The 27,443-nt window shown below is 30.3% G+C and overlaps 1 protein-coding gene across 4 annotated transcripts; it reads right to left on the minus strand.

Moving 5' to 3' along the window:
- Positions 1–120: 120 nt before the first annotated feature.
- Positions 121–27,442, minus strand: LOC132714349 (LIM domain-containing protein A-like). 4 transcript variants are annotated; one of them, XM_060697201.1, is made up of 6 exons: positions 26,839–27,429; positions 10,231–10,348; positions 7,694–7,741; positions 4,140–4,504; positions 3,538–3,558; positions 121–2,741 (listed from the first exon to the last, which is right to left on the minus strand). In XM_060697201.1, the coding sequence occupies exons 1-6, from the start codon at positions 27,039–27,041 to the stop codon at positions 2,687–2,689; spliced, it is 810 nt and encodes a 269-aa protein (XP_060553184.1). In that variant the 5' UTR covers positions 27,042–27,429; the 3' UTR covers positions 121–2,686. The 4 variants fall into 4 exon arrangements, with proteins under 4 accessions (XP_060553184.1, XP_060553185.1, XP_060553182.1 ...); XM_060697202.1 differs by lacking the exon at positions 3,538–3,558 and having other exon boundaries at positions 26,839–27,432; XM_060697199.1 differs by lacking the exon at positions 121–2,741 and having other exon boundaries at positions 3,195–3,558; positions 26,839–27,442.
- Position 27,443: the final 1 nt, after the last annotated feature.

Below are 27,443 nucleotides of genomic sequence, written 5' to 3' on the forward strand. Positions count from 1 at the left end.
CATCTAGCAAGATGTTCACCATTATGCAACAAGTTGACACAGGTTTAAATGTTTGCACGTGAATTTTACAAGCGTACACCACCACGACGAATATCGTTAATAAACAACAAATACCAAATGTACGGTAGATAAATTTATATGGAAACATGTCTTAACATTCATCATAACATCATAAACATCAATAAACAACTTTTACTTTTTACATTCGTAACATCAGGTCATGAATAAATCAAACGTATAGTACACAGTTTCAAAGTTAACATCATAGAACAAACATTATATTTGATGTCAGATAAATCAAATTTATTATAGGAACACAAAATAAATGGTTTACATAACATAATTAAATATTTTTTAAATGCGCAACTTGCATTACGTTGTGATTCAAAGAGTTCTATTGAACTAACTTACCATCTTATATTATGCTTCGATATTCGATATTTGAAAACAACTGATAATTACTGTAAAATCTCTTTTGAAATGTTAAATAAACATCTTTTGAATACAAACAGAAAATATAATATGTTATGTATTTTACTATACTCACTACAGGTAATCACAGTATAATTACATAGTGTCATTAAAAAACTAGCAGTTCTCATAAAAATATACCAAATTAATTTGACAAGTAACAGGGAATCAACACAGTTTCCCAAACAAAATTTATACATTCACTAATTAGACAGGTTCTGGAGGAGTTTAGCAGATTTCAATACATTTATGCAATAACAGTAATTTGCCCAAAGATGAGCATTGTATATCTCTAAAGATAACATAAATAAAACTTAATTCAAAGCCAATTAAAATCTATCACATGATTCGCATTTACTTGTATTCACAATATCATCTAACCGTTATAATCCTCTTGTTTGACTGACATCTACATTAAGAAGTTTAACTCAAATATGCTTGTATAAATCTGCTAAAATTGGAAATAAATGCATTAATATTGACTGTTTAAATCACTTTTCTGTGTGATTGTATAAATACCGCCTTTAAAATGTCTTTACATGACAAAAGGTGAATAATTGCAAATTCCTATTTTAGTTTGTAACATGTATCATACCTTTAATAGTATGTTAAATATACGAGTATTCGTACTTAGTTCACAAATGAAGAGTAGTTTTATCAAACAGCATTACGAAGGCTTTATAAAGTTGTAACAGTTATTTGAACACATTTATTCAAATTGGAATAAAATTTACAATTTGCTTATGATACATTATAAAAAAAAAAACATTGCACACACGTACAGCTTGCAGGAATCATACCTTTTTCATTTCTAAACATAATTTATCTATTAAAGTTATAATCCAAAGTGGTACGTGCAGACTTCAATTTTTGAAAATATTTAAACTTTTTTAAAGTCATGGTATTTGTTATATTGTATAACGGTAAACGTTAAAGATATATTATGCTCAAATTTGATAACTGATAACTGCTAATCTACAGTTTCTTTTTTTAATGTAAAATAAACTTATTTTGAGTACACACAAGAGAAGATATGTTACGTTTTAAACTCTACACATAATATGCACATACAGTATGAATACAGAGTGTCATTAAAAGATCTTCCATTTATTTTAAGAAAGAACTAAATTAACTTGACAAGTAATAGGACATGAAGCTTCCCAAACTTAGTGTGTGTGTTCTTTTATTAAAATTTGACTTATTCAGTTAGAATGTTCTAGATTTTAATATTTCTTTTGCAATAAAAGTATTTTTGCCTAAAGACGAGCATAGTAAATCTTTAACTAAAGAAATCTAGACTATTAAGACAATTATTACAAATACATTACTTTTAAACGGTAACTTTGACATTTCATATGGTGAAAACTGATGGCGAGAACTCCATGCTTAACTTTGAATGCCAAATAATCATTTAAATAAAGTAATCAGTAGCTTATCAAATATAAGTGTTAGAAGATATTTTATTTCTAAAAAAATATACAACGTATAAACATCCTATTATTACGTAATAAAATACTTCTTACGTTATGGTAATATACCTAAGTAAGAAAACAAAAAATACATGTTCATATTGATTTACTCAAACATTTTCTCACTATCGACATTGATTGACGAATATTCTCTAATAAAAGTGGTGGTCGGGTAACGGAAACTGAAAATTTAGAACCATTATTTTAATATGTGCAATGCATGGTTCTGTGCTTTTAAATGTATAATCTTAACCTAAATAATGATTTTTAAAAGATTATTCATTTCACTCACTTTCAACAAAAACACCACATTTCCTTGACTATACTGAATTCTATTTGGTATGTGGGATCAAGCTTTAGTTCCTCAAGGAAGCGTTGAACCTCCGTCATCCACGAAATGGCTTAATTAAATCGAGTCTGTAGCATTTGCCTTGTTTCTGTTTAGTACTGGTCAATAAAATCACTGGCATCATACTTAAAGTTAGTCATTAATGCATGTATAAAGTAACAAATCACATGACAACCTATTTTACAAAAGTATTTTCATGTATCATGAATATTGTATAATATGTTTATTATACTTAAAAGTTCATTAATATAATGATTCATTGTTTTTTGCTTTAATTTTTTAAAAAGAAGTCTTAAAATGTTTTCAAAACTTTTTAATGGATTAAAACTTTCCCTATTTCTACAACATGATAATTGAGCAACAGCGAAATGACTTGGTCCAGTAAATCTCCGCTGGGTCAATATTTCTTGTCATCATCTATATTGTCGATGTCAATTGAAATGTCCATAGAGCTGAAATTGTAAACATGCCATTTAACCATTCAATGTTGAAAATATAGAATAAAAAACAAATGATGACACTAATGGCATAGATTTGTTATTGTTTTTGTCTAATATACATGTATATAAAAGATACATTTATACAATGCTCTTGTGGAAATACTATTAAAGACATGACAGGGCACCTTAAAGTGTAACAGTTTGATATTAATTATAGCACATTTAATTAAAACACATATATGTAATTGCAAAATCATTTACATAATCAATCATCTATATATAATATATAGATAGGAACCTTTTTTTAAAGTGTTTATTTAAAAATGTCAATATTAAATACATTCGTATTTCTAAAGCATCGTTCTGCAAAACGGATTAAAAATACAGGTTTATATTCGAAAACTATGTATTGATTTTTCATCAGAAAACAATCATAAAAAATATATAAGCAATCTTAAAGGATTATGTTCCAAAAATAAATATAGGTAATATAAGGTTTAGTTTTAACTATATGAAAAGAATGATAAGCCGTTTCCAAAAAAATATATATATAAAGAAGAATGAACAATTTTATAAGCAAGCTAGTATATGCAAACAGCAGAAAGCGGCAATAAAAATGTTTATAGACAAAACAAATGAAAGCAGTAAGTGCATGATGTAAAAGGTCCGTAACAATATATGTCAACCAATTTAACATTATGATTTTAAGATTGAAAAGGAAGCAGAAAAAGGAACCATGTCTTAAAATAAAAATGGAGAAGTTATACTATGTGAGAGAATATAAAACTGTGCTTTGAAAGATCCATACTTTAGTCTTGTAGGTTGATGGCTATTTAAAGAATGAAACATGTTTTATTTATATTTGTCTGCATACATTTTTTTTCTTTTTCTTTATTTTCAAAATATGCGTCTTCGTGTGTTTTTAACAAAAAAGGGTAAGTCATTAGATTTGATTTACCTAAATGTTGGCCAGCAACACAAATATTCTCATTAACAGGGATTACAATGAACCTGTGTATCAATAGCTTAAAAAAAATATAAAACTCCGGCAACTCGTGTAATATAACTTGACAGGTGGTTAATGACAACAACTTTAATCATGTACCACCTCAAACCTTTAACTGTTACTTTATCTGACAAACCCTTTGACTCTATCTGATACATATTTGAGTGTATAATACACCTCAATTTTAAAATTATGCATATTAGATGGAACCAGATTATCTTATCTCACGAAAGTGTGAATATTTGTAAACTTGTGTATAAAGTGTAGATGTCAGAAAAAGCCGACATAAGGTTTGTTGTTCTTAAAAAGTATTGACAGTTTTATTAAACATCCTAAGAAATCGTTTCATAATTCAATGATTTCGTTAATTTTGATGTCAAAAAAATAATGAAACTCATTCTTACCCTGTCTCTCCTTGTGCCAATGGTGCTGAAGTGTGTACAAAGGGCACTTGATTGTCTTTCAATAACTGCGGTGATTTGTGAGTGGGGCTATGATGTGAATTGTGAGAATGTTGACTTTGATGGGATTGGGACGTGTTTCTATGACGTGAATTGTGATGGGAATGATTACGTGAGGAATGTGTAGATGACTGTGAAGATGATCTGTGTCTATTTGTTCCACTGTTATGCCGTCCTGACCTTTGGTTTGGTGTATTCGGGGCACTTGAGGTGTGTCCATCATGACCAGAAGGAGAACTACCATGTGAGCGAACGCTGGAGTATGGTGATTTGGCGTTTCTTTCATTTGAAATGGTAGGAACTGTTGCCTAAATAATATAGTACACATGGTTAATGAGGTATTCGTATCACGAATATTCATTTGCAAGTAAACATAGTATGCATATGGAACTATTATACCATCACCTAGTGCAGTAACGGAATAAGGCCTTCTGATTTTAATAGTTATTACAGTTATTACACTATGGTGATGATATGTTCTCAACAAAGTTTATATAAATCAGATGTAACCTTATTTCATTCATAGAACTTATACTTTCAGACGAAAAATACATTCGAATATCAATTAGAAATTCTATGACATTTAGTGGAAATAATCTTATTATCCAATTATTACGCAATATATCGTTGAAATGTAATTATTTAAGACAAGATGAGACAAAAGATCATAATACAACAATGCTTAGGATTGTTAAAGCTTAATTCTTTAGAAAACGACAATACACCCTATATGATATTTAAGTTGCTAAAAAGATATAAACAAGTTATTCCTTTTTTCAAACAATGTGTTTTTAGTTTTGAGTATATCGCTTCATTAAGGTGCGAGTTGTTTTATTTGACGATAAAATATGACAATGATTATACTTTCTGGAATATTCAAGAGCGATAACCCGAATGTTCATTAGTTTTGTGTTTTATGTTTAATTACAGTAATTCTTAATTTTGTGATAGCAAGACTTTTACAGTTGGAATCATTGCAATACGATCTGTTGTCATTTTGTTAATTGGAAATCACATCAAATCAGATTTGATTACAAGTGATGCTAGTCTGACACGCAAGATCGATAAAATCATCCATCTAGTTTGTTTTACACTGTAATAAGAGGATTCGTATGTTGTTGTTTTTTTTCAGAAATCACTACCACAAGTTCAGTCACAAATATAAGCCTAGATAAAACATATATAAATTGTAGCCCCAAAACCTTTAATGAATCATAAAGAATGCACACCGGTGTAATTTTACCTGCATCTAATCAATAATTGGCAAAATGGATGCATATAATGCACTGTGTGTTTGTAATGAAATCAAAAGCAATTTTTGTTGCATATGAAATAAATTCTCTACCAAGAAAATTTCAAATATTATACAAATTCTGTGATAAAATATATACAAATTCTTCGAAATATATACACTAATTCAACTTTACTCTTTTGTTTTCTTAAACACGTTTTGCTACTGTATAGCTATAGTGTAATACATCTTATACAATTTCGTTTAGAACTTCTAACATTCTTTCTAATACATTTTTTTAAGATATCACATAATTTACAATTTCTTTTGTATAATATCAATATTTAACAGTTATTTGACTTAATAAGAAATTCATATCATTGCTACAAGAAATAAATTGCGCAGTAAAGTCAATGCAGTATATACGTATATACGTAAGAGTTTATTCCTAAGTCTTTTGTAGGAAGACTTTTAATGGAATATGGTAATTTTGAAAGTGGTCTGCCAATTCTTGATAGGGAGATTTGACGTTTTTCTCATATAACTGTCTTTGTTCAAACAATATAAGATGGCGTGTCTTTTCGAAGCAGATCACAACCGACGGAAATTAATTACAAGGCGTCATAGGCCAGACATGCAGATTGGCTATATGCATGTGATTTTTCTATGTCTCTTGCCAAATCAAGAATTCAATATAAAAATCCAAATCAAATGAAAAAGAATGTCATGCAATATCCTTTTATATGAATTTGATATGAACTATACATGTTATTTAATAAAAAAAGTTTTACTGAAAGTGTTGTTTACAATAATAACAAAAAAACATATTTAATCACGTGACAACATTAAGATTTATATTAGATATAAATAAAAATGATCATAACAAATACACAGAGGCACTTTTCACGCATCTACAACATAAGGTACATTAACAATAGCTTGAACGCAATGAAAAGGATAGTTTGACACTGCTTTTTTATATTGGTTATTCAATTAGTCACAAAAAGTAGTTACAGTCAGTTATAACATTGAACTTCAGTGTCGAAATATCAGAAATTTGAATGAACCTAATATTTGTCATGTGTGATCCATGATTATCATGGTTGAAAACAAATATAACTTACTCACGATGTTCTTGCTTTTTAATTCAACGGGAAATGAGACCAGAACTCAATTTATCAATTTATAGAATTTACGTTTCATTTAAATGTAAAAAAAAATATTTTGATAGATAATCTCTTGAAATAAGCAAAATTATTTTTAGTTCTGTTTTTAAAAGTACATAATATTTTCTATCTTTACTGTAAAGCACCTTCTGTCTTTACTGTAAAGTACCGAAAAGTTGCCTCTAGCTCAGACCATAAAATGATGAAAATTTACAAACATTTATGTAATTGAGAGATACAGTGCAGAATAAAATGAAACTAAATCATGTGTTTGTTTTCAGGACTGAGACTAGACAAAATAAATCCCCATGAAGTTTCCCTGATTATACAGACGATTATTGATGTAGATTATAATTGAGCCGCGTCACGACAAAACCAACGTTATGCGTTTGCGACCAGCATGGATCCAGACCAGCCTGCACATCCGCGCAGTCTGATCAGGATCCATGCTGTTCGCTATCAGTTTCTCTACTTGTAATAGGGTTTGTAAGCGAACAGCATAGATCCTGGTCAGACTGCGCGGCTGCGCAGGCTGGTCTGGATCCATGCTGGTCGCAAACACATAACGTTGGTTTTGTCATGACGCGGCTCAATTGTGATCCATCATACAAACAAATGTTTAGAGAGATACAGTATTTGTTATGTCTGCAGACCTTGATTGAGCAAATAATTCCAGAAATCAATTCAGACATATTTGCTAGTGATAAAGAATAAGAAAATCACTGATAAAAAAACCAAAAAACCAAAGCATTATCTTGATATTAGGATTTCAAATATAAAGATAAAAATGTGACAGCTATGTTGAATATTGAACATTATTTCATCATATTGATATGAAGAATCATGTGATTCTAATGATTGCAGTGATAAAAGACATGTTTTCAAGAAAAACGTGACAATACGTAACTTCTTTCTTATCTTTAAATGTCAAGAAAGAGAACAAAATGATCCTACGCACACGCGACTATTTAACAGGCAATATAATTTGCATATATAATAAAAAATGAAAACGTGAAACTTTCAGCTAAATAGAGTTGTCTATAGGAGATTTATAAGTATACAAACTACCACAACATATCAAACATTATACAGATTTTTACCTGCAACGGGTCAGATTGCTCTGTCTTTTCTTTGGTTTTCTTATGTTTCTAAAATCCGATGACAAATAATGATAATTGAGTACGAATATTAGATACTTTTCCCCTTATTATTATTTATTTTTCAAAATTGTTCATCCTAAATCTCATGATATCTCTTCAATAAATCTATCTGCTAAAGCTGTTTTCAGCATGCAGAGGATTGCCAAAGAATGGTTTTTATATACATTAATTTCAACACTTTCATAATATTCAGTAATTTATTTTATGCTTTTCAGTGGATTACTGATTTATCCGTGAAAATTATATTTGGTAATTTCACAGTGAAAATTATCAAAATATAATTTCACTCTTTTCAATGACGAAACTACTTTTTCAAGATATTCCCCATGTGGTACCTCAATTTTATTTTTGCTGACAATTCTAACAATGTCAGGCTGTTTAAAGAAAAAGCAAAGCTGATATTGATAAATAACTTAAATGTCAAAAGTAATAAAAACTTTAAAAAAGAAGAAAACTTACTTCTATTCATTCAAATTCCAATCACCAAATTTCGTCTCTTAATTTTTTTGTTCTGAAAAATACATTCCTTCCCCCATGCAAAACTGCTCTTGATGACATTTGGGCATATTAAAGTATCCTACGAGCAATAACTGCCGTATGCTTTATAAAAAATTGAAAAGCATTGACCAGCCATCACTCGAAGAATAAGTAAAAAAACCCAGCGTTCTTGAGCAAGCTTCCAAGTTTTCCATTTTCCTAGCTCCTTTTCTGAATGTTTTCACATCTGTCAACACTTATTTTTTGTCTGTTACAATCCTCAAATAAGTTTTCTTTCTTTTAAAAAGGTGTATGACTAACAAATCCAAATTATATCCCTCTGAATCTTACACAATTATTTTCCTCCCATGAAATACACAACTTTAAAAAATGGCTGCCGCTTACAATTTACAAAGCCAGGTCTAATATAAATTCGCAGTAAGTAACAGAAATATGGATGGATGGTTGGACTTTTCTCCTACAAGAATTGTATGTTTTTATTATTAAAACAAGCGATCATTCATATTTTTTTAATAAAATGAATAAATATCACCGTCATTTAATGTTGATTGGCGGACTTATTTTTCAGCTCAAGACTTCTTGTTTATAATGAGAAATTCCGACTAAATGGGGCTCTCCATGGGGGAAACAGTTTTAACATTAACGTTAAAATTATGGAAATTTCGTTTTAACTTGTTTTTAAGCATAAAATAAAACGAAAATTTGTCTGTTTGTTGTGTAAGATGTAATTTTATTTCATCTCGTGAACTTTAAAAACAGTATTCTCACTCGTGGCTACGCCACTCGTGAGAATACTGTTTTTAAAGCCCACTCGATGAAATAAAATTTCATCTTACACACAAACAAACAAATATCCTCTATATCTTGTCAGTCTGTCTCTTCGCTCATGTCAATGAATAAAATGAGCCGCGTCACGATAAAACCAACATAGTGCGTTTGCGACCAGCATGGATCCAGACCAGCCTGCGCATCCGCGCAGTCTGATCAGGATCCATGCTGTTCGCTATCAGTTTCTCTACTTGTTGGTAAGCGAACAGCATGGATCCTGATCAGACTGCGCGGATGTGCAGGCTGGTCTGGATCCATGCTGGTCGCAAACGCACTATGTTGGTTTTGTCGTGACGCGGCTCAAATATATTCGAAATTAATTCAAAAGCTGTAATAAACATAACAGAAATGAAATCAAACGAATCATGTGCAACAAACTTCAGTCGGTGTTGTCGTATGATTATGTTTTAAAAGGAAGCATCGGTTTGGGAAAATGCGAATAAGCTATGTTGCCTCCCGTTTTTGATTTTATTTTAAAAAATTGAAATATCATTACAAAACAGGTATTAATAAAGATATTCAGTCATCCATAGCTTCCGTTTGAAATTATCATACTTGTGTAGTTGCAGTGAGTGATATTTTGTTTACCATGTTGTCATCACATATATCTAACAGCACCATGGGATAGACGTTTCCTTTATCAAACTGCCGAAATAATTCATTTGTTAAGACTGATTTTTTACTTCTCGACAAACATCCAATAAAAATGAACTTTGTTTAACAAGATATGAAATACCGCAATAAAAGTTACATACGTCTATATTTATACGTTATTTAATTGATGAACATCGTTTAGGTTGTAGATGTAGATTCATCAAGTGTTAATAAATACATTTGAAAAGCTTCAATCAAATGTTATGCTGAAAGGACATATATTACATTTATATGAAATATTGCACATGATAAAAAAATATATGCATCAAAATCATATTCATTACAGATTTTAGTCGATAACGAACCTTATTTGTTTCGTTTGCAAAAGAAGTAAAATATTATAACATGGTAAAAAATAACCACATATATATATATACATGTATAATAAATAGTAATGAAATTAAATAGTGGTCGCTTGTTTCTTCAGTTTATTATCATAAACTTTATTAAGTTTATTCGTCGTACATTTCAAACAAATTAATACGAGTAATACTTACACGTGCGCGAGTTGAGCTAACGGGGCTCTGTACACCCCAACAACAATAATATATCCCTGAAGCACATATCAAACAAACTCCACATGCCAAACTTGCAGGTCCAATAAATTTGTACAGTCTAAAAACAGAAAATAAAACACACAAATAATTATATACTTTATTAACTAGTTATTAAATAATGCTCAATGAAAATAATTTCATTGTAAAGTATTGTAAAGATTTAAGAATTGAATATTCTTCAAAACTGCATAGTCAGTGTTGAAAAAAAACCTTATGGATTCTTTATATCTTAGATTTCAAGATATATTATAGATCAATTTTGCAGTAAGAATATATTTGTCAAGGATGAGCAAACATTTCATGGAAAGTTATCAACAGATTTTATCAAGAATTTCGCATAAAAGACGTACAATACGAGTATTTAGCCAAGTAAAGTTACATTTGCAAGCCTAACAAACATCAACAGATAAACACAACAGTGCTTGATATATAAGCAGACACAAATGCAGTTAAATACGACACTGACAATTATTTATGTTGATAAAAACAGTTTTAACTCTAAAAAAACATCATCTCTCTTTTAACATTGTTTATCGGATTTTATATCACCACGTACATTCTCTTTGTCCCAGAAAATATATGAGCCGTGTCATGACAAACCAACATAATGGGTTTGCGACCAGCATGGATCCAGACCAGCCTGCGCATCCGCGCAGTCTGATCAGGATCCATGCTGTTCGCTATCAGTCTCTCTACTTGTAATAGAGTTGGTAAGCGAACAGCATGGATCCTGATCAGACTGCGCGAAGGCGCAGGCTGGTCTGGATCCATGCTGGTCGCAAACGCACTATGTTGGTTTTGTCGTGACGCGGCTCATATCAAGTAGCCGTAAGCAGCCTTGCACAATCAATATCTCATTATCTTGAAATCTGTTTTCCTGGAGTAATATTTCAGTGTGACAAAGACATATGTAGAGTCTGTCGGTTGAATCAATATTTATGAAGATTATTATTCAGGTCATCTTTTTATCTTATGATATCGATTTATATCGATCCTAATCAAGCTTAACCTTGACCTTTAACCGGCAAATCAAACAGCTTCAGCTAGATGTATAATGGCAAATTTATGGCAAAGTATCATCAAAATATTCAGCATGAGATTACTACTGTTAAGAATTTATTTATTTATAAGTTCGATATGCTATATGCTTATTGAATGCGTTCCTGGAACCAACCGGTACTTTTCAATATGTATAAAGTTTCTTGCTCATGGGACAGCGGCTTGCTCCTGACTGGGTCTGCACCCACAAGACAAGCATTCGTCAGATTACTACTCCGACGTATAAGCCACTAATAACAACTTATTATCTTTTCTGTGAACATTCTATGGATAATCTTAAGTGATATATGGCTAGTTTTGGACAACCACAACAAGCAATTATTTCAATCAGATTATCATGTGAATTTGAAACTGTCTATGTTAATATCATAATCATCATGTTAATATTATACATCTACCATTTGTAATTAATATCAGATTTAATATAATATATAATTCTGGTATAAACATATGTGAACAAATATACAATGTCAAATTTAGCTTCTGAATAATATATTACATTGTATATGAAAACGCTTATAATCACTGTAGGCATAGATGAAACACTTTGTAATTCATAGGGAAAATACAAGGTATATTTAGACGACTGCCTTATTTACATAATAAGCGATACGATATGAACTTAAATGTCGCTTCGCATTGTCGAGTGTCGTTTTAGATTGTCACGTGTTGTTGTCTGAGATTGTCGCGTGTCGTTTGATAATGTCACTGTCGCATTTGCAGGGTCGACACACGACAATGCGAAGTGACATCGCGACAATGCGAAGTGACATAGCAACAATGCGATACGACACTCGACAATAGGCGACATTTTTAAGTAGATATTGTCGTTTGAGATTGTCGCCGTCGTTTGCGATTGTTGGGTGTCAATTCGGTATATTTCTATGTCATTTCGCGTTGTCGTTTGTCGACCATGCAAACGCGACGACGACATAATGAATGGCCTCAACAGGATTCCGTAACATATAGACTGGATGAAACACTTTTACAGGTTTAACTTAAGTCATGCGTAGTAAGAAATAGTAACATAATTTAGGAAGTATATACTAGTATGTTAATTATCATATTATATTCAAGTCAAATAAGAAATTATTTATTGTTATGTTATTTCGTATGCAATATTGAAATATAGTTCAATACATTATGCACATTATAGTCCTCTGTAAGTTGATAATATAACATTAGACATGTGAGTGTCACATAATATTACGGCAGCGGCTTTTATATCATAAATTAGAAATATTTCTAGCAGATTGTATTGCAATGTAGTATATTGCAAACACAATCGTTTATACACGGCTATAAAATCTGTTTGAGGATTTAAAATGTTCTTCATAAACTATATGAGTATAGATTATAGTTAACTTCAATGTCACGATTTTTCAATGAAATTCGACCATATGATCGTGCAGTATTATATTAACTTGATTAAGAATAGAAAACATATAAAAAGCTTTAATAGTAATAATTAAACAGTGATGTAACATAATAGTTTTGAGACATTTCTGTTGAAAATGTGTCAGAGTTAAATCATATACATACATATACATGCACAGTGCGTTAACTGGAGTGCAGGTATTAGTTACCCGCACTCCAGGGCATGCCCATTGATTGGTTCATTTTTGCTGGGGTTTACATTTTGTGACGGAAGAGAAAGGGAAAGCGACAATAATATCATATTCAGATGCTCGTTTATTGGTTACTTTTTCCCGGGGTTTCATATTGTGACAACAGGGAACGTGTTTTGATGTTTGACTATGATACAAAAGAGAAAGAACATCAAAGCACGAGGCAATCTGATTAATACTACGTCCCCTCGTACAAATCAGATAGCCTCGTGTTTCGATGCTCTTTCTATTACTTAAGTTATTCAAAACGTCTATTTATATATTATTTATACATAATTGGTTAAAATACTAAATATATAAAGATTTATTTTTATATGTGATTTACGGACATAAACGACCCTCCTCTCCCCCTGTACAAATCAGATAGCCTCGTGTTTCGATGCTCTTTCTATTACTCAAGCTATTCAAAACGTCTATTTATATATTATATTATACATAATTGGTTAAATACTAAATAAATAAAGATTTATTTTTGTATGTGATTTACGGATATAAACGCCCCCCCCCCCTGTACAAATCAGATAGCCTCGTGTTACGATGCTCTTTCTATTACTAATTCTGCTTGCACTATGCAGCATTTATAATTAAGTCGCATAACTGAATTGTTAGTAGAAAATGTTTGCACAAGAATAGTGTATATGGCATACATTGATTGAGAGGTTCAGACTATTCCAATAAATATAGCTGATGTGTTTGGAACTAAAGGTAAAGCACTATTCATTTCAGTGATTTTATGTTTATCAGAGTATTGAATTGCGAAATAAAAATGTCTGATGTTTGCATATCAGAAATATCCCAATCTTTCCTATTTTCAGCGAGATAATAAAGCAGGCATAATAACTGTCTTGTTGTTCCCAAGAGTACTACAGGCCGTTAACTGATAATATATTGTATACTCTTCTGTCATGTTTTTTTGGTAGACAGAAATACTATTCAAAGGAAACGTCTATACTATCAATGTACTCGGAATACAAACGTTTTATCAAATCATATTGGGTGTAAGAAGTAAACGCATACATATCTTCCCTTTCCCTCTATCGCCCTTTTGTTATATTTTCCGTTCCTCAGAAAAGCCACAGTGTACAAAAAATGTGTGCGTAATTTTGATATCGATGTAGTTAAAATTGTTTGGGGTAATACTTGCTATAACCTTTTTGCCCTGGTTGATTTATTCCCTTATTCTACACACTTCAATTTACAGTTGTATAACACACTGCTTGCCATGTTATAATCTTAGATAGCGGTACAATATTCAGAAATGGTGAATGTAAAACACAAACACACACAGCTGTTGAAACAGAGATTAAATTAATTGATTACGATGAAGAGGTTAATTACCTGAAATAAGCAATCTGTTGTTCACATGATTTCATTTTATTTCAGTATATGTGATTTAAAAAGGAAAATACAAGGACATATTCGACACAGCATGATATTAGGGAAATACATTTCAATGTTTATATTTAATCAATTCTGTATAAAAGGTAACATTCCTGAGTTGAGAGAATATCTATGCTTTTATTTTGTTAAAGTCATGCCTGTGAATAAAGGTTAAACTTTAACGCAGTGTTCTTATACTAGTATTCTAAGTGCAAGGGTTATTTTGCTCTTAATCCTTCTCAAGGAAAAAAACGTTATGTTTGTAAAAAACCTTTTACGGATATGATGAATATCTATTTTGTCTGTTATAACCGTTATTGATTGTTCTATTCCTGATCTATTAAATGACATGGTTTTGATCTGAGCTTGACCTTTTGAGTCATACTGTGAACCTAAGCTTGACCCTTGAATGCTCTGTAAAATCTGTTTCACCATAATCAATATAGGGATACAATATTACAGTATGTTTCTTATTTTCTGTAATTAACATACCGTAGGACTTAATCTGATCATGAACGATTTTTATAATTAAAGATCTTGTTGATTGTGTAGTACAGTAAACTGTCTTTAGGACTAGGGGAAATATAACCAATTTGGTGATTTTCAGAGATGCATGTTTTCTTCATCGAAAAAGAAGTTGAACTGCAAGGTTTTGAAGAGAATTTTGTTAAGTGATCAAGTAAAAACAAAGTGTACAAATCAACGATCATTTTGTAATTGATGTTCATTGTAACACAAATCTTCCTTGAAAAATAATTATATTTATCATTCAATAATTGTTATACAGTCAAAAATGATATATGTATTATGTTAAACTCAGGGTGATCCCTCGGAAGCATTAATCACAACAAAATTACATGAAAATTGCAGACCGGTTGGTTTGAGTCTGTATATGAGGGATTATGAAAAACTGCAACATCCCTCACGCCCCCTAGCACCGGCTTGAGAGGTACTCAATGTTCAACATTTAAAAGTGCTGGAATCAAAGCGAGATAAATCCAAGACAATATTTCAGACTTTGAGTAATGTAGAAAGTGATAGATCTAATTATTCAACGTAATTGACATAAAGAATACATTATGTGTTTTCTATTCATATGTCTCACTCAATAAAAGTTCCGCTTTCAATACAATAATGAGATTTACTTGGATATTAGCCTCTAAAGAAGAAAAGGTTCATACCATCCATAAAATACAGCTTATGTGTCTGTTAATGACAAAATCAGCATTTTATAGCATTTCAAGATTCATGGATGTGCGACAGCGTGTATAAGTGTGTATGATAACGGGGAAAAATTAAGTGTTGTTATGCGTTGGATAGTAGCGTTTGCAAATATTCACTATAACGGCTTGCCATAAACATGATAGGGTTGCGTGAGCTTGCGAAAGTATGACCATCCCATGATTCAGCAACTTGTAACTGGTATCAAATCTGAATTTAAAAGTACCGAAAACATTTTCGTTTCTTCGTTGACAGTGGTCGTAAATGTTAAACCATAACACAATCTTACAACATCCCAGATATCGAAAGAATCAATGTGGTATACAATATCGTTCAACAACAGTCATTTCAAATATCTCGGGCTCAAAGAAACAAAATGTCAATGTCATACTTCATTCAGTATTATTAATTTTCTTCGTACATGTAACTATTGACTACTAAAATGTGTTCAAGCGATTGAACTGTATTTTCTAAAGTAAGATTATTATTTTTAAATCTTGTTTTAAACACGATATCTCCTATTGCGCATTGAACGGAAGCAGGACAGAGTAATTGTTTCCAATACCTTCAATCAAAATGCAATAAACTACTGCAGATTGCATGGAAATAGAAACATACAAGACCACCCGCTATTTGAAGTCGATACAAGCGTGTGCATCAACCTTGTTTTGACGATGACCTTTCACAAGAATAGAAGATTTTGCACATATTGCTTTACAATGACTTTAAAACTCTTTTAAGAAACTTACAAATTAGAAAAAATACCTACTTTATACAATTTTCTAAACTTAGTTTAAAATAAAGTGTAATCTACAATTAAATAACGAACTTACATATTGATCAGTATACGCAAAACGCAAATGGTAATATAAATCTTCGTCAATTAACAGTTTTGTAACTTAATGGTGGATATATGTTGCATTATCTAAATCAATATCATTGCTAGTGAAACATGGCACCAATATTTATTCAAACTTTAATTTGACTGACACATATCGATAAGACATTTTCATACCTTGGATTATTTTGGCATCTTTTTACTTATTTAGTTACTGCTAAAATGTCCATGCCATATCATCAAAACTAATTCTGTTTTTAAAACATATCAATTACAGTATATATAGTTCGTTAATATACAAAATGTATGGACTTTTTAAACATTGAAACTCTTAAATACAATGTATATCGTTTAAGCTGTAATATAATTAACTCCTGGATTTAATGAACGAATACATGTATCTAGTCGAAGACCTTGACCAATACTACAAAGTGATCCTTTTTTCAAACAAAAACTATTTAAAACTGTTCCCAGTTTCAATTTAACATGACAACGTTGCGACATTCACTTTCGTAACTTAATGCCAGAAAATACCGAATGTTATTTCAAAAGTTTTTTGGAACTTGGCAATTTTTTTGACATTGTTGATATAATATATAATATAACAGTATTGATATGATAACGTGTAAAAAGTTTGATATGATATTTGGTAAATTCAGTTGACCATCTAAAACGTTTCTGTGTCGTAGTCAATTTGTTATCATTTCGTGTATGTTATTTTATTTATTTATTTTTTAGATTTAATGCCAGATATCATTGAAAAACGAAAACGGCATTGAGCAAAACAAATTTTAAGAACTTTCCACATCATAAATGTATTTACGTCAATTTAAACGCAAATATCATGGCTGAAATTTTAAAACACTGAAAAGCTGTATTATTCTGTTTAGTGACTGTGTTATGGGAGGGGGTGTAGTCAACATATTAACATCATCAGGTTACCATACTGGGTCATTTTCAAGAATTATTTTTGTAAATAAACCAGCCTCTATCTCAGAAACAAGTAGCAGATATCTACTATCCTTTACCCTGTGTGGTGGCAACTGATGAAACTCATGTTACCATTCAGTACATATTTTGAAATTCCCCGTACATGAGGAGTGGATTGACATATACACGAGTCCGGCTAAGATATTAAGCGTGGTAAGCGTTTATCTAAGTGTTTAAGCATTGATTTTGAAAACAGTTGAACAATTATAAAAAAAGCTCTAATTACATTTCAGTTGATTTTTAATAACATTATTCTGAAAATGATTTCCGCGGAGTGCTAGTGTTTCCAGATTAATGTAATTAAACTAATCTAAAGATTCGCACACACCAGCATATTGAATTTTTGTACAACACTTGTAATTGGAAGTTATTGTGTTGATTTTATCAATCAAAATGCAATATAATGAGATTGATTAAGTTAAGTTTCTTTGAAAGGAAACCAAAACTGAATAACTGTGAATAATGTGAATTTTATAATATGAGTAGTATGCAGTTGATTATATTAAGCACATCGTAAGGTGAACAAATGTAAAAGTTATTTTGGATATTGAAATAATGTGTTTTGCAGTCCTCTTTGTAACAAATAATCAGCATTTTTCATAATAAAAAATATTGTAACTTTATCAGGAGGTGGCTTTATTTGAATGTTAACATAAAACCTTGTAATGAATTTTCAGACAATGTCTTATAAAATTATAGTATACTTTTCCTGTCATATTGCCACAATTTATTTAAAAGTGCAGATATTGGTTATTACAATCTCAAAGAAAACTGCTTATAGAAACTTAATCTCGGTTTTATGTTTCTCACATTATCTCAGAAATATCTCAGAAAACACGAACTTTTAAATCGGTTTGAACTCTATTAAATTTAGTTTCCATCAGACAACTGGGATGTGAAATCGACAGACATCTGTATTGGAAAACAATGATGCTAACAGAAGTTTAAAAATTGATCTGTACCAGTAAAATCTACTGTTAACCTGAAGAAACTCATGATATCTGATTCATTCCAACATCCAAATTATTTCAATTATTTGACTTCAATCTTTAATCAAATAACGTATTATTTCAGGAGTATGTTTAGTGTTTGTTTTCGGCATTAAACAAGTCTTGAAATTAGTTCCTTAAATCAAAAGTATTTTGATGCAAATGTCCTTCGTATTTTTAAAAATGTAAACAAAACCCTTAACACTGCCTGCATATTGAAGATTTTGTTTCTATCAGATTTTATATGTTCAAAAAACATAAATGACAACATCTTTTAACAAATTTTACACAAGAAGACGTCTTAATATTTTTTTTAATTTCTCGACCATGTTTAAAGTTTTTTTTAAGTAACACATTAATGTCTAGACATATTTTGTTAGTTTAACAAATGGGAATTTTTTGTTTGCCTTTCTTTGCTAGTATTTAAAAAAAGATTATTAGAGGTTTTTAGAGATGGCATTCGTGTACACCTCGCTCTCCAATCCATATAAACCTGAGATAGTGAAAGTTATCAATTACATTTTGTTATTATTCCTTCCAAGTTGCAACGTACGCAATTTATTGTTTACATAAAATTATCCATTTAATATACAAAACTACAGAGCTGGAGTTCCTAATACATTAACTTTTTAATGGAGATTGCATACATCTATAAAAAACGTATAAAATTATATTTGATTTTCATTTAAGGATTGCTGGGGCAGGACATTGGTTTTTATAAATTTCATGCAGAAATTGCGATTAAGAGGTCATGGATAAAACAGAACGTTAAATTCCCGTTTAACATAACCTTTTTAATGCGTATGCTAGTGTTTAATATACACATGTTTGGTATAATTGAAACTGAAATATATTTTCCTTAAAGACAAACAGATTACCACCTACCTGCTAGTGTGCTTATACGAGTTAGCTAAAGCATATCTTCTTATGTATCTCTCCAGCTTAACAAGAAAGTGATTTAAATTATGACAGATAAACTGCCTGAAACAACTATCGGCAAATTCATGAACACATTACATCAGCATGACCAGTGATATTTTTAGAATACGACTGTGATATGTGAAGCGAACATATCAAACATTGCCCTCTAGTGTTATTTGTATGAAAGGAATGTAAAATATTTCATATGCCTTTATAGTAATTAAAGGAATTCAAATTGAAATATTAAAATGGCGTTGGGTTTCAAATGAATTAATAAATTGTTTTATGTGGTTGCTTCGAACGATCAAATATATCTATAGGCATATACTGAAAATAAATGCATATAAATAGTCTTATCAGTAATTCATAAATTATGTCGTTCTATATATGGTAACTTTATTGGATACGTTGATAATCTCGTATTGTTTAGGTCGTTGTCACAACTTGTTATACTCAACATTCTCATAGTCCTTTGTTTACATTTTTTTAATCATCGTCATTACTATGAATCTATTTATCTACATTACAGTTAAGAAAAGAAAGAAGAAATACATATGTTTTATGTATTTAAACTTTCTTTAAATAATTTTACATTCTATTAACATTAAACATAATCCTCCCCTTACAACACATTTAAGAGAGAGTGATACTTGAGTCATACTGTGTTCTAACTGTATCCATTGATACCACAATAAAAAAACCCAATCGGATAGCTAAAATTAGGAAGACGTGGGTTGTGCAGCGTATACTGTTTCTAAACATTAAAAGGCTATTGTTAATTGAATCTTTGAATGTTTGATTGTTTCGTAGATGACATTGCTCTCGAAGGAAATCGTATTTCAGAATGTACAGTTTTTGTAATGGAGTGCATTATCCTCGTTATCAGTTTTGCATTTCAATTTATACAAAATACCAGACGAATGTTTTTCTTTGTTCGCAATTATACAATAGTAATTCATTCATTCTGACACTTTTTCTGAAGCTTTTGTCGATTTGGCAACAATGATATTGTTTTTATCTAAGATTTCCTCATAAACAAACGGAACAATATTGAAAAAAGCATGTTTTTCTTTTACAGTAATCGTGCTTTGTAATGGTTTTTATATAACATTGTTCAGATAATTAAAATGTGAGTATGATAGTTTTGTATTTCACTGAAATTTTATAAATAAGCAAGTATGACAACTCAAGTACATGTTGTCAAATGGCTTGCAACTTATCATGAAAGCATTGTGAAATGTTTGTGAAAGAGGGATAATTGATCGACTTTAAAAAGTGGAGCAACTTGACCATGTATCCTTAAACAATCAGCAATGAAACACTACTAGTATAAAATTCTTGATTAGTTTGATTTTCTACTGACCCTTTAGCCGTTCAATTTATGCTGTTATGCTCATTACAAGGATACACATTTTTGAAACGTGATATACTAACATTTTTCATGAACACACAATGATTAATAGCTATAATGCTTATATTACGATTACATTACATTCTTTGTATTAAGTCATCGATTAAAGAATACTTTGAAATGAATACTAATAATGTTTTATTCATTTACATCTATACTTCAAATTATAATAGTTTTTAATAATCTGCACAACAAAACGTATTAATTTTGTAATTTTCTCTAAAACCTTTCAAACACATGTATATATGTAAAAGTGCATGCGTTTTTTTTACAATACTTTAGGTGGAAACATTATATTTGAAAATAGTATTGACGAAAGGTTAATTAGTAAACAAGAGAAGAACTCACTCTTGAAAATTTATACTAGGAAGTTACATCCAAATCAGGAAGCAATTACGTAATCACTGATAAAATCAATAAAATCTCTTTTTAGGAATTTTGTCTCGTCTAATTGAAGCACATACTAATCATCCTTGCCATGTTGTTTCTTGCATCAAATTAGAACAAAAACAACATTCCCGAGCACAGTTTGATATATTTCAAGATATCACGTTTTCCAAATGCAGGTACAGTGTGTGTATATAAAGAAATAATAAGATTAGAACTTACAATAAGAAATTGTAAATTACAGAAAAGCAGAATATGTAAAAGGGGCAGCAAAAATAAAATGTTTGTTTATTTGGTTCAAGGCCTTTACAAATCTAAACTAAAGGTTCTGTAAAAAAAGGAAAATAATGTTCAATGCAAGGTTCAAATCATTGGTTAGGAAAATCTAAATTTAAAAGCGTATTTACTTAACTATTATTAATAAAGTTTCCAAATAAAATGTTAGCATAGTAAATAATATATGGTTGGTATATGACAAGCGAGAATAAGCTTCAGACCATTTGTATGGTAGAACAAATGCATGTACCTACAAAGAAGAACCTATTTAGCCCACAAATAATGCTGAGAGACAGACCTATTACAATGCCGCTCTGAGTTAATTCTTCCTCATTAAATGAGATTCGTTCAGAAGTTTGACATCAATCAATAATTGAAATGTCTAGATTCATTTTAGTTCCAGAAAAGGAAACAAGAATATATAGGAAAATATATACAAAATGGTAAGACAGAAGAAATAAATGGTAAAGGACAGACTCATTTCTACAATATTGTGTAAGCTGGGATATAACTGAAATACCGTACTTAAAATCAATTCTGATAATGTTTTAACCGTTAGGAAAAACAAGTAAATGTTGTTTAACTACAGTTTACTGAAATATGACATAGAATTGCGAAGTAGATAAATCATGATGAACATTATAATAAAGCCAAGGAAATAGAATTGGCAAACCCGCATTTATCAAGTTACACTTATTTAACGCAAATCACCTAAAAATCTGGAAACAAAGTGATCTCTCGGAAGCATTAATCGCAACAAAATTACATGAAAACTGCAGACTCGGTTTGATTGAGTCTGTGCATGCGGGATAATAAATAAGTGCAACATCCATCAGTAATACTTCTCAAAAAGAAAAAAAATGAACATTAATCTAAATGAATGTTAAAGACTTGATTTTTTGTTAATTATTTTGATTTAAATGTACACTTTCTCAATTTGATATATTTTTAGATTATTATTTTTTAAAATAAAGGAAGTATGCTGTATCATAAACTCGTTATAAAGACTATTGTTATATTTCAGTATATAAAGGGTTGTTTGCAATATAAACATCACATAGTGGTTCGGGTTATATTAAAATAACCATATATACTAGTTCATATAACCTGTCAGACATCTTTATAACAATATACTAAAGCTATTCACTTTACATAAGTCTGGAATTTACACGGAAAAAATTAAACATTTTATCAGATTAATGTTTCATTTTCATGCATTATGCTATACATGAAGTAATTTATGGTGCTGTTATGGTGAGTTAATGATATTTTCTAATAATCACTTTCACAATATTGTTTAATTATGCCATTTAATTATGTAAGTCCTATTAGCCAAACATGACAATTTGCATAATTACAAAGGTTCAAATTAAGAATATATTTTGCGTTTGACAATTATCTGTAATCTATAGAACGCATTTGATTAAAATGTACACTTTTTACACCATTTCCTTATTTACAGCCTGAAAAGTTGAGTAAAATACTACATTATATGCGTATATGCATTGCATAAGGATATGCAGGAATGCCAACATGCAATATGACGTCTAATATGATGTCAATAAACCTAAAAGCGCTACGGAAATTTCTAATCCGCTCAATATGGTTCGTTCTGACCTGCTTAACAAGAAGGCAGTGGAGTGCATAATTACATGGTAAGCTATATTCACGACATTAAAAAGGAAGCGACATCCGATTCGACGCCAATAAACCAAATGACGTCAGGACATTTACTTCACCGCTCAATGGAGTTTGAGTCACCTTTCGATAAGCAAGTTAGAATCGGAATATATATTACTTTTCTAGGCGTTTTTGTATAATTATGCACAGATGTTTTTTTTTTCTTTAACCGCACAGGCATACCCGCAGTTGTGGTTACATGTATATCTGTGAGACTCGAACCGTATATTATTCTACAACAACAAACACCAAATTAATTTACACGTTATTCCAAAAGTTTATTACTTTTGTCTAGACTCTTTCTGTAAGTTATAGATAATTATTTTTGATGCATTGTCGTGCAAACATGCAGGATTTATTGTTCATAATGCAATTTCATTAACCACGAAAATCCGTAATTTGTGATAAAATTACTGTGCATTTGAACTCGACTCGTGCACTATACTACATCAATAAACTAGAAATTTAGTTTTTATTTTCAAAACAAGTATTAACACTTTGATTTTACGGTATTTTCCAGGCCTAGTTGGCTTAAAGCCTACTTTTAAAGTAAATACAAACATATTTTAGATATTTGTGGCGCTAGATATTTCATTTTTGACTGAATAACAAAAGAATAATAGAAATAGGATATTTATAATCCCCAATGCACTTTATACGGGAATATTTTCCATTGAGTAAAATGTTTATTTTAGATGAGCAGGAATATGAAATGAACATAAAACCAAACCGATCAATATGTCTCGCTTCCTTTTGAAAAAATTACTATGAAAATGCCGGGTTCTCTTAAAACATTAGAAAATGACATTAAATGCGAGAATGACAAATGTCCAAATCTAGTTATGATACACTCCAGAGAAAGAGAAAAAGAAATTATTTCTGCACAACAAGATTAGTCTGGAGATTCTATACTATGGAGATAGGATAATAAAGTAAGTATTACCAACAGTTGTAAGATATAACATACACTGATAGTTATAAAATTGAGAGCGCAGGGTACAGCCTTTGCATATTTACATAATATGAAATATCGTCATAAAAGAATGAAAATATTAGACAAATTTATATACAGATTACAATTTTATGAATTTCTGTCAATTGAATAGAAATCAAATATCTGTCTTGTAACAATCGTATCTGATGTTATAATATTAAGTGTTTTTTGACATTTCAGAAAGTAGTAAAGCTGAACATAAAATTTTAATTTTTATAATGGAAGTATGTTAAAGGCCATAATGTTGGTACAAAAGGAGACATAAAAAGTATTTGATCATAGAAATACTTCATTATGAAATGAAGATATTTTAGATAGTTTGCTATTAGGTTAAGCCTAGATCGATAGAGCTTTAAAATTTTATCCTTTTGTTTCTGTTTGGCGTAGCGTCTCGGAGTTAATGCGGAATGAAAGTAGTTTCACCACGTTACTTCAGATGTAAAACAAAAACAGAGGGTTTAATCTTTGTATAATGAATGTATTTGAAAAACTATATAAAGGTAAAATGATGATAGAAAAATATGCCCGACAATTAGAGACAATTTGTGAATGCAAATTGACGATAAATTGCAACCAAATCCGAAATTTCGTCCACAGGTAAACATTTATACAATGTACTTTCGGATTCTATAAACATAATAATAAGTATATAAATAATATACAGCTTTACTTATATATCTAAACATTAACATAACTTAGGTGATGGGCACGATGAAATGTAAACTTCATCAACAAATCCAATTATGTTTTTATTTTTTAGCTTATGTTAGACTGAAATACCGTATCCGTTCTATGTATTCATACTACATTTATTGTGTTCGAGGCCCTTATCCTTCATTTCAGGACTGCTATTTCGTGGTATACATTTTATGCTGTGTATATTATTATATTGCAACACTGAGAGTTTTATAACACAAGATGTAAGTAGACATAGGAACTAAAGTAATATCCGTTATCTTAATTTCAAGACAAGAAATGTTGCGTGATAAGACTGGATTTTTTTCCTGAATCTTGCGAGACAGTACCTAATTATATATAACTTTCAATTATCTTATGTATTATTATGTTCAATAGTTTTCCTTCCCTTGTATCTTTAAACATACTAAAAAAACTAATAAGTCTTCACAAATAATTCTCTGAGGGAACAAAAGCCTAAAAAAATAGAAATATAGTACAGTTCATTTAGAAATAGAGTTACATGAAATAAGATAAAAATCAAAGATCGTTTTTTGCACCATAGTGTCTGAGTTCAGAGTCCACAAAACTACATATTGAGTCTCAGATTTATCACATTTCAACTTATTTATAGATAGTTTTGCGACATTGAAGCTCAAAAAAAGTAAAATGTTGTCATTTTTATGTCAACAGTAAAAGAGAGATGCTAATTTTAATCAATATATAGTGGTCTTAAAGTAAGTATTATTATAATAGAAGAATATTTATCTAAATTAAAGTATCAAAGTATGTGATTATAAAGTCTAACAGAGGTAAAAGAAAGTGACAATTTAAAAATAATTGGCTTCATAGATGAAACATTTCACGTACTTGCCCTATTGCGGACATATGTCCAGAAACAAATGATGTTATCTCTTTTATGTAATATTATTTCATTGAATTCAATATACATTTTGACTCTTTCTTGTTTTAACATTAATAATATTATTATAGCACCCTTGTGACTTTAATTTGCATAACCTATAAGATAACAATACACTCTTTTCAAACGTATATATTGGATTGAAGGATATTCTTATAGTGAATGTATTTCCTTTGATTTCTGTTCACATTAATCATAAGTATTATTCTTTTTTTCGATAATTAAAAGAAGTTATTTTGAATTCTTAGCGTTTTGTAGCGTAAAACAACACAACGATATGGCAGTTACTTATATTATAATTTTTGTTTCCGTTACATTATGAAAATTTACAGCATTTTATTTTTCAAATTATTCTTATCAAATGTTGCTTTAAAGACGATTCCAACTTAAAAGTTCCCATCCATTTTCTCTCAATACATAAAGAAGCACTTTTGCATGTTAATAACAGCATCACTCATAGTCAACAAAGAAATACATAAATATTTTTTTCAAGAAGACTTCAACCATGTTTGTATTCCCGCAAGTATTAAAATGATTACTATATGAATAAGGAATGACAACTTGTTGATTGTATGAAAGATAAAACCCTACTTAATGGCTTATTTTTGACGTACATTACATGTAACCATCAGAGCAAAATAGTTTCTATTACAAAACTGATTTCCCACTGGATATATCTGAAAATTTACCAATGTGTTAACTAGTAAATTCAAATAAAACACTTCCATTTGAATTAAATATGTGTCTATACCTAGCTGTAGAAACAGACAAGATTGAATTTCACGCTCCACGGTAGCATTCAAAGTTGAATCGATTCAACAAGCAAATACAACAAGTGTTATTTTATCATTCCGTTTACTTTATGACATGGAAATGACAGAGAACTATTGTACGTCTCATGGTGTTTGAGATGGTGTAATCAATCATTGTAAACGGTGATCAACACTTAAAATTTATCAAGACCATAAAAATTATACCAATTATAAAATTGTGACTTATAAGTCTAAAAAACATCACTTGGTTCTCGTTTGTTATGGTAATTTTTATCTTAAATAGACTGGAACGATCTATTCTATACTTATGTGCAACATAAGGTGATACTACTATAGTATCAGTTTTTTGATATTATGATTATGAAAATATGAAAAAGGTAAGCAACATCTGTTCAAAAACTTACACTCGATCTCCGGGAATTTCGTCCAGATTATCGTTATATTCTATTCCAATTATAGTCACAATTAGTCCAGGAATGAATAAAACAGCACCAACAAATAACATCACAAAAAATCTTTGCCACGAATATACATGGGGCGTCGGTAAAACACGTCTTGTCCCAGATTTCCGGTTCCGCATAACACTAGCATATACAGCCGGCCTCATTGTTGTAAATCTCTCTTGTTTTCAATCTAGAATATTTAAATGAATCCTTGTTATGTTCCAATCACAGAATATTTACAAAGACGCTTAAGACGTCTCAACTTCATGCTGCAATAGAGAATAACTATATCAGTCCCACTCTAGAGATGTAGAATATGTTTCATCTATAAAAGGAATGGAAGTCAGCCAATATAATACCTGCTTCAGAGCACGATCTATCGCATTCTCCTGTTGTGCTATTGGAAAATAAATTTGTTAGATACGTTAAGCCTCGTGTGTCAACCTTCCCCGATGCGTTTTCTCGATGACAACAGGAACAATAATTTTAACTTGATTTTCACTGTTTGGTCATTGATCTTTAAAGTTTTTCTTCAGGACCTAAACGTATTCCGATAATTGTTAGTA

The sequence above is a fragment of the Ruditapes philippinarum genome, unplaced genomic scaffold (assembly GCF_026571515.1).
Source record: "Ruditapes philippinarum isolate M1 unplaced genomic scaffold, ASM2657151v2 ctg122_1_1_1_1, whole genome shotgun sequence".
NCBI lineage: Eukaryota > Metazoa > Mollusca > Bivalvia > Venerida > Veneridae > Ruditapes > Ruditapes philippinarum.

Bases quoted from the DNA above. Each gene is read 5' to 3' on its own strand.
- LOC132714349 (XM_060697199.1), bottom strand. From the start codon at position 27,041: ATGAGGCCGGCTGTATATGCTAGTGTTATGCGGAACCGGAAATCTGGG. The intron at 10,349-26,838 runs GTAAGTTTTTGA...TTCTGTTTTTAG, and splicing joins GAAATTCCCGGAGATCGAGT to ACTGTACAAATTTATTGGAC. The intron at 4,505-7,693 runs GTAAAAATCTGT...TATATTATTTAG, and splicing joins AGCAATCTGACCCGTTGCAG to GCAACAGTTCCTACCATTTC.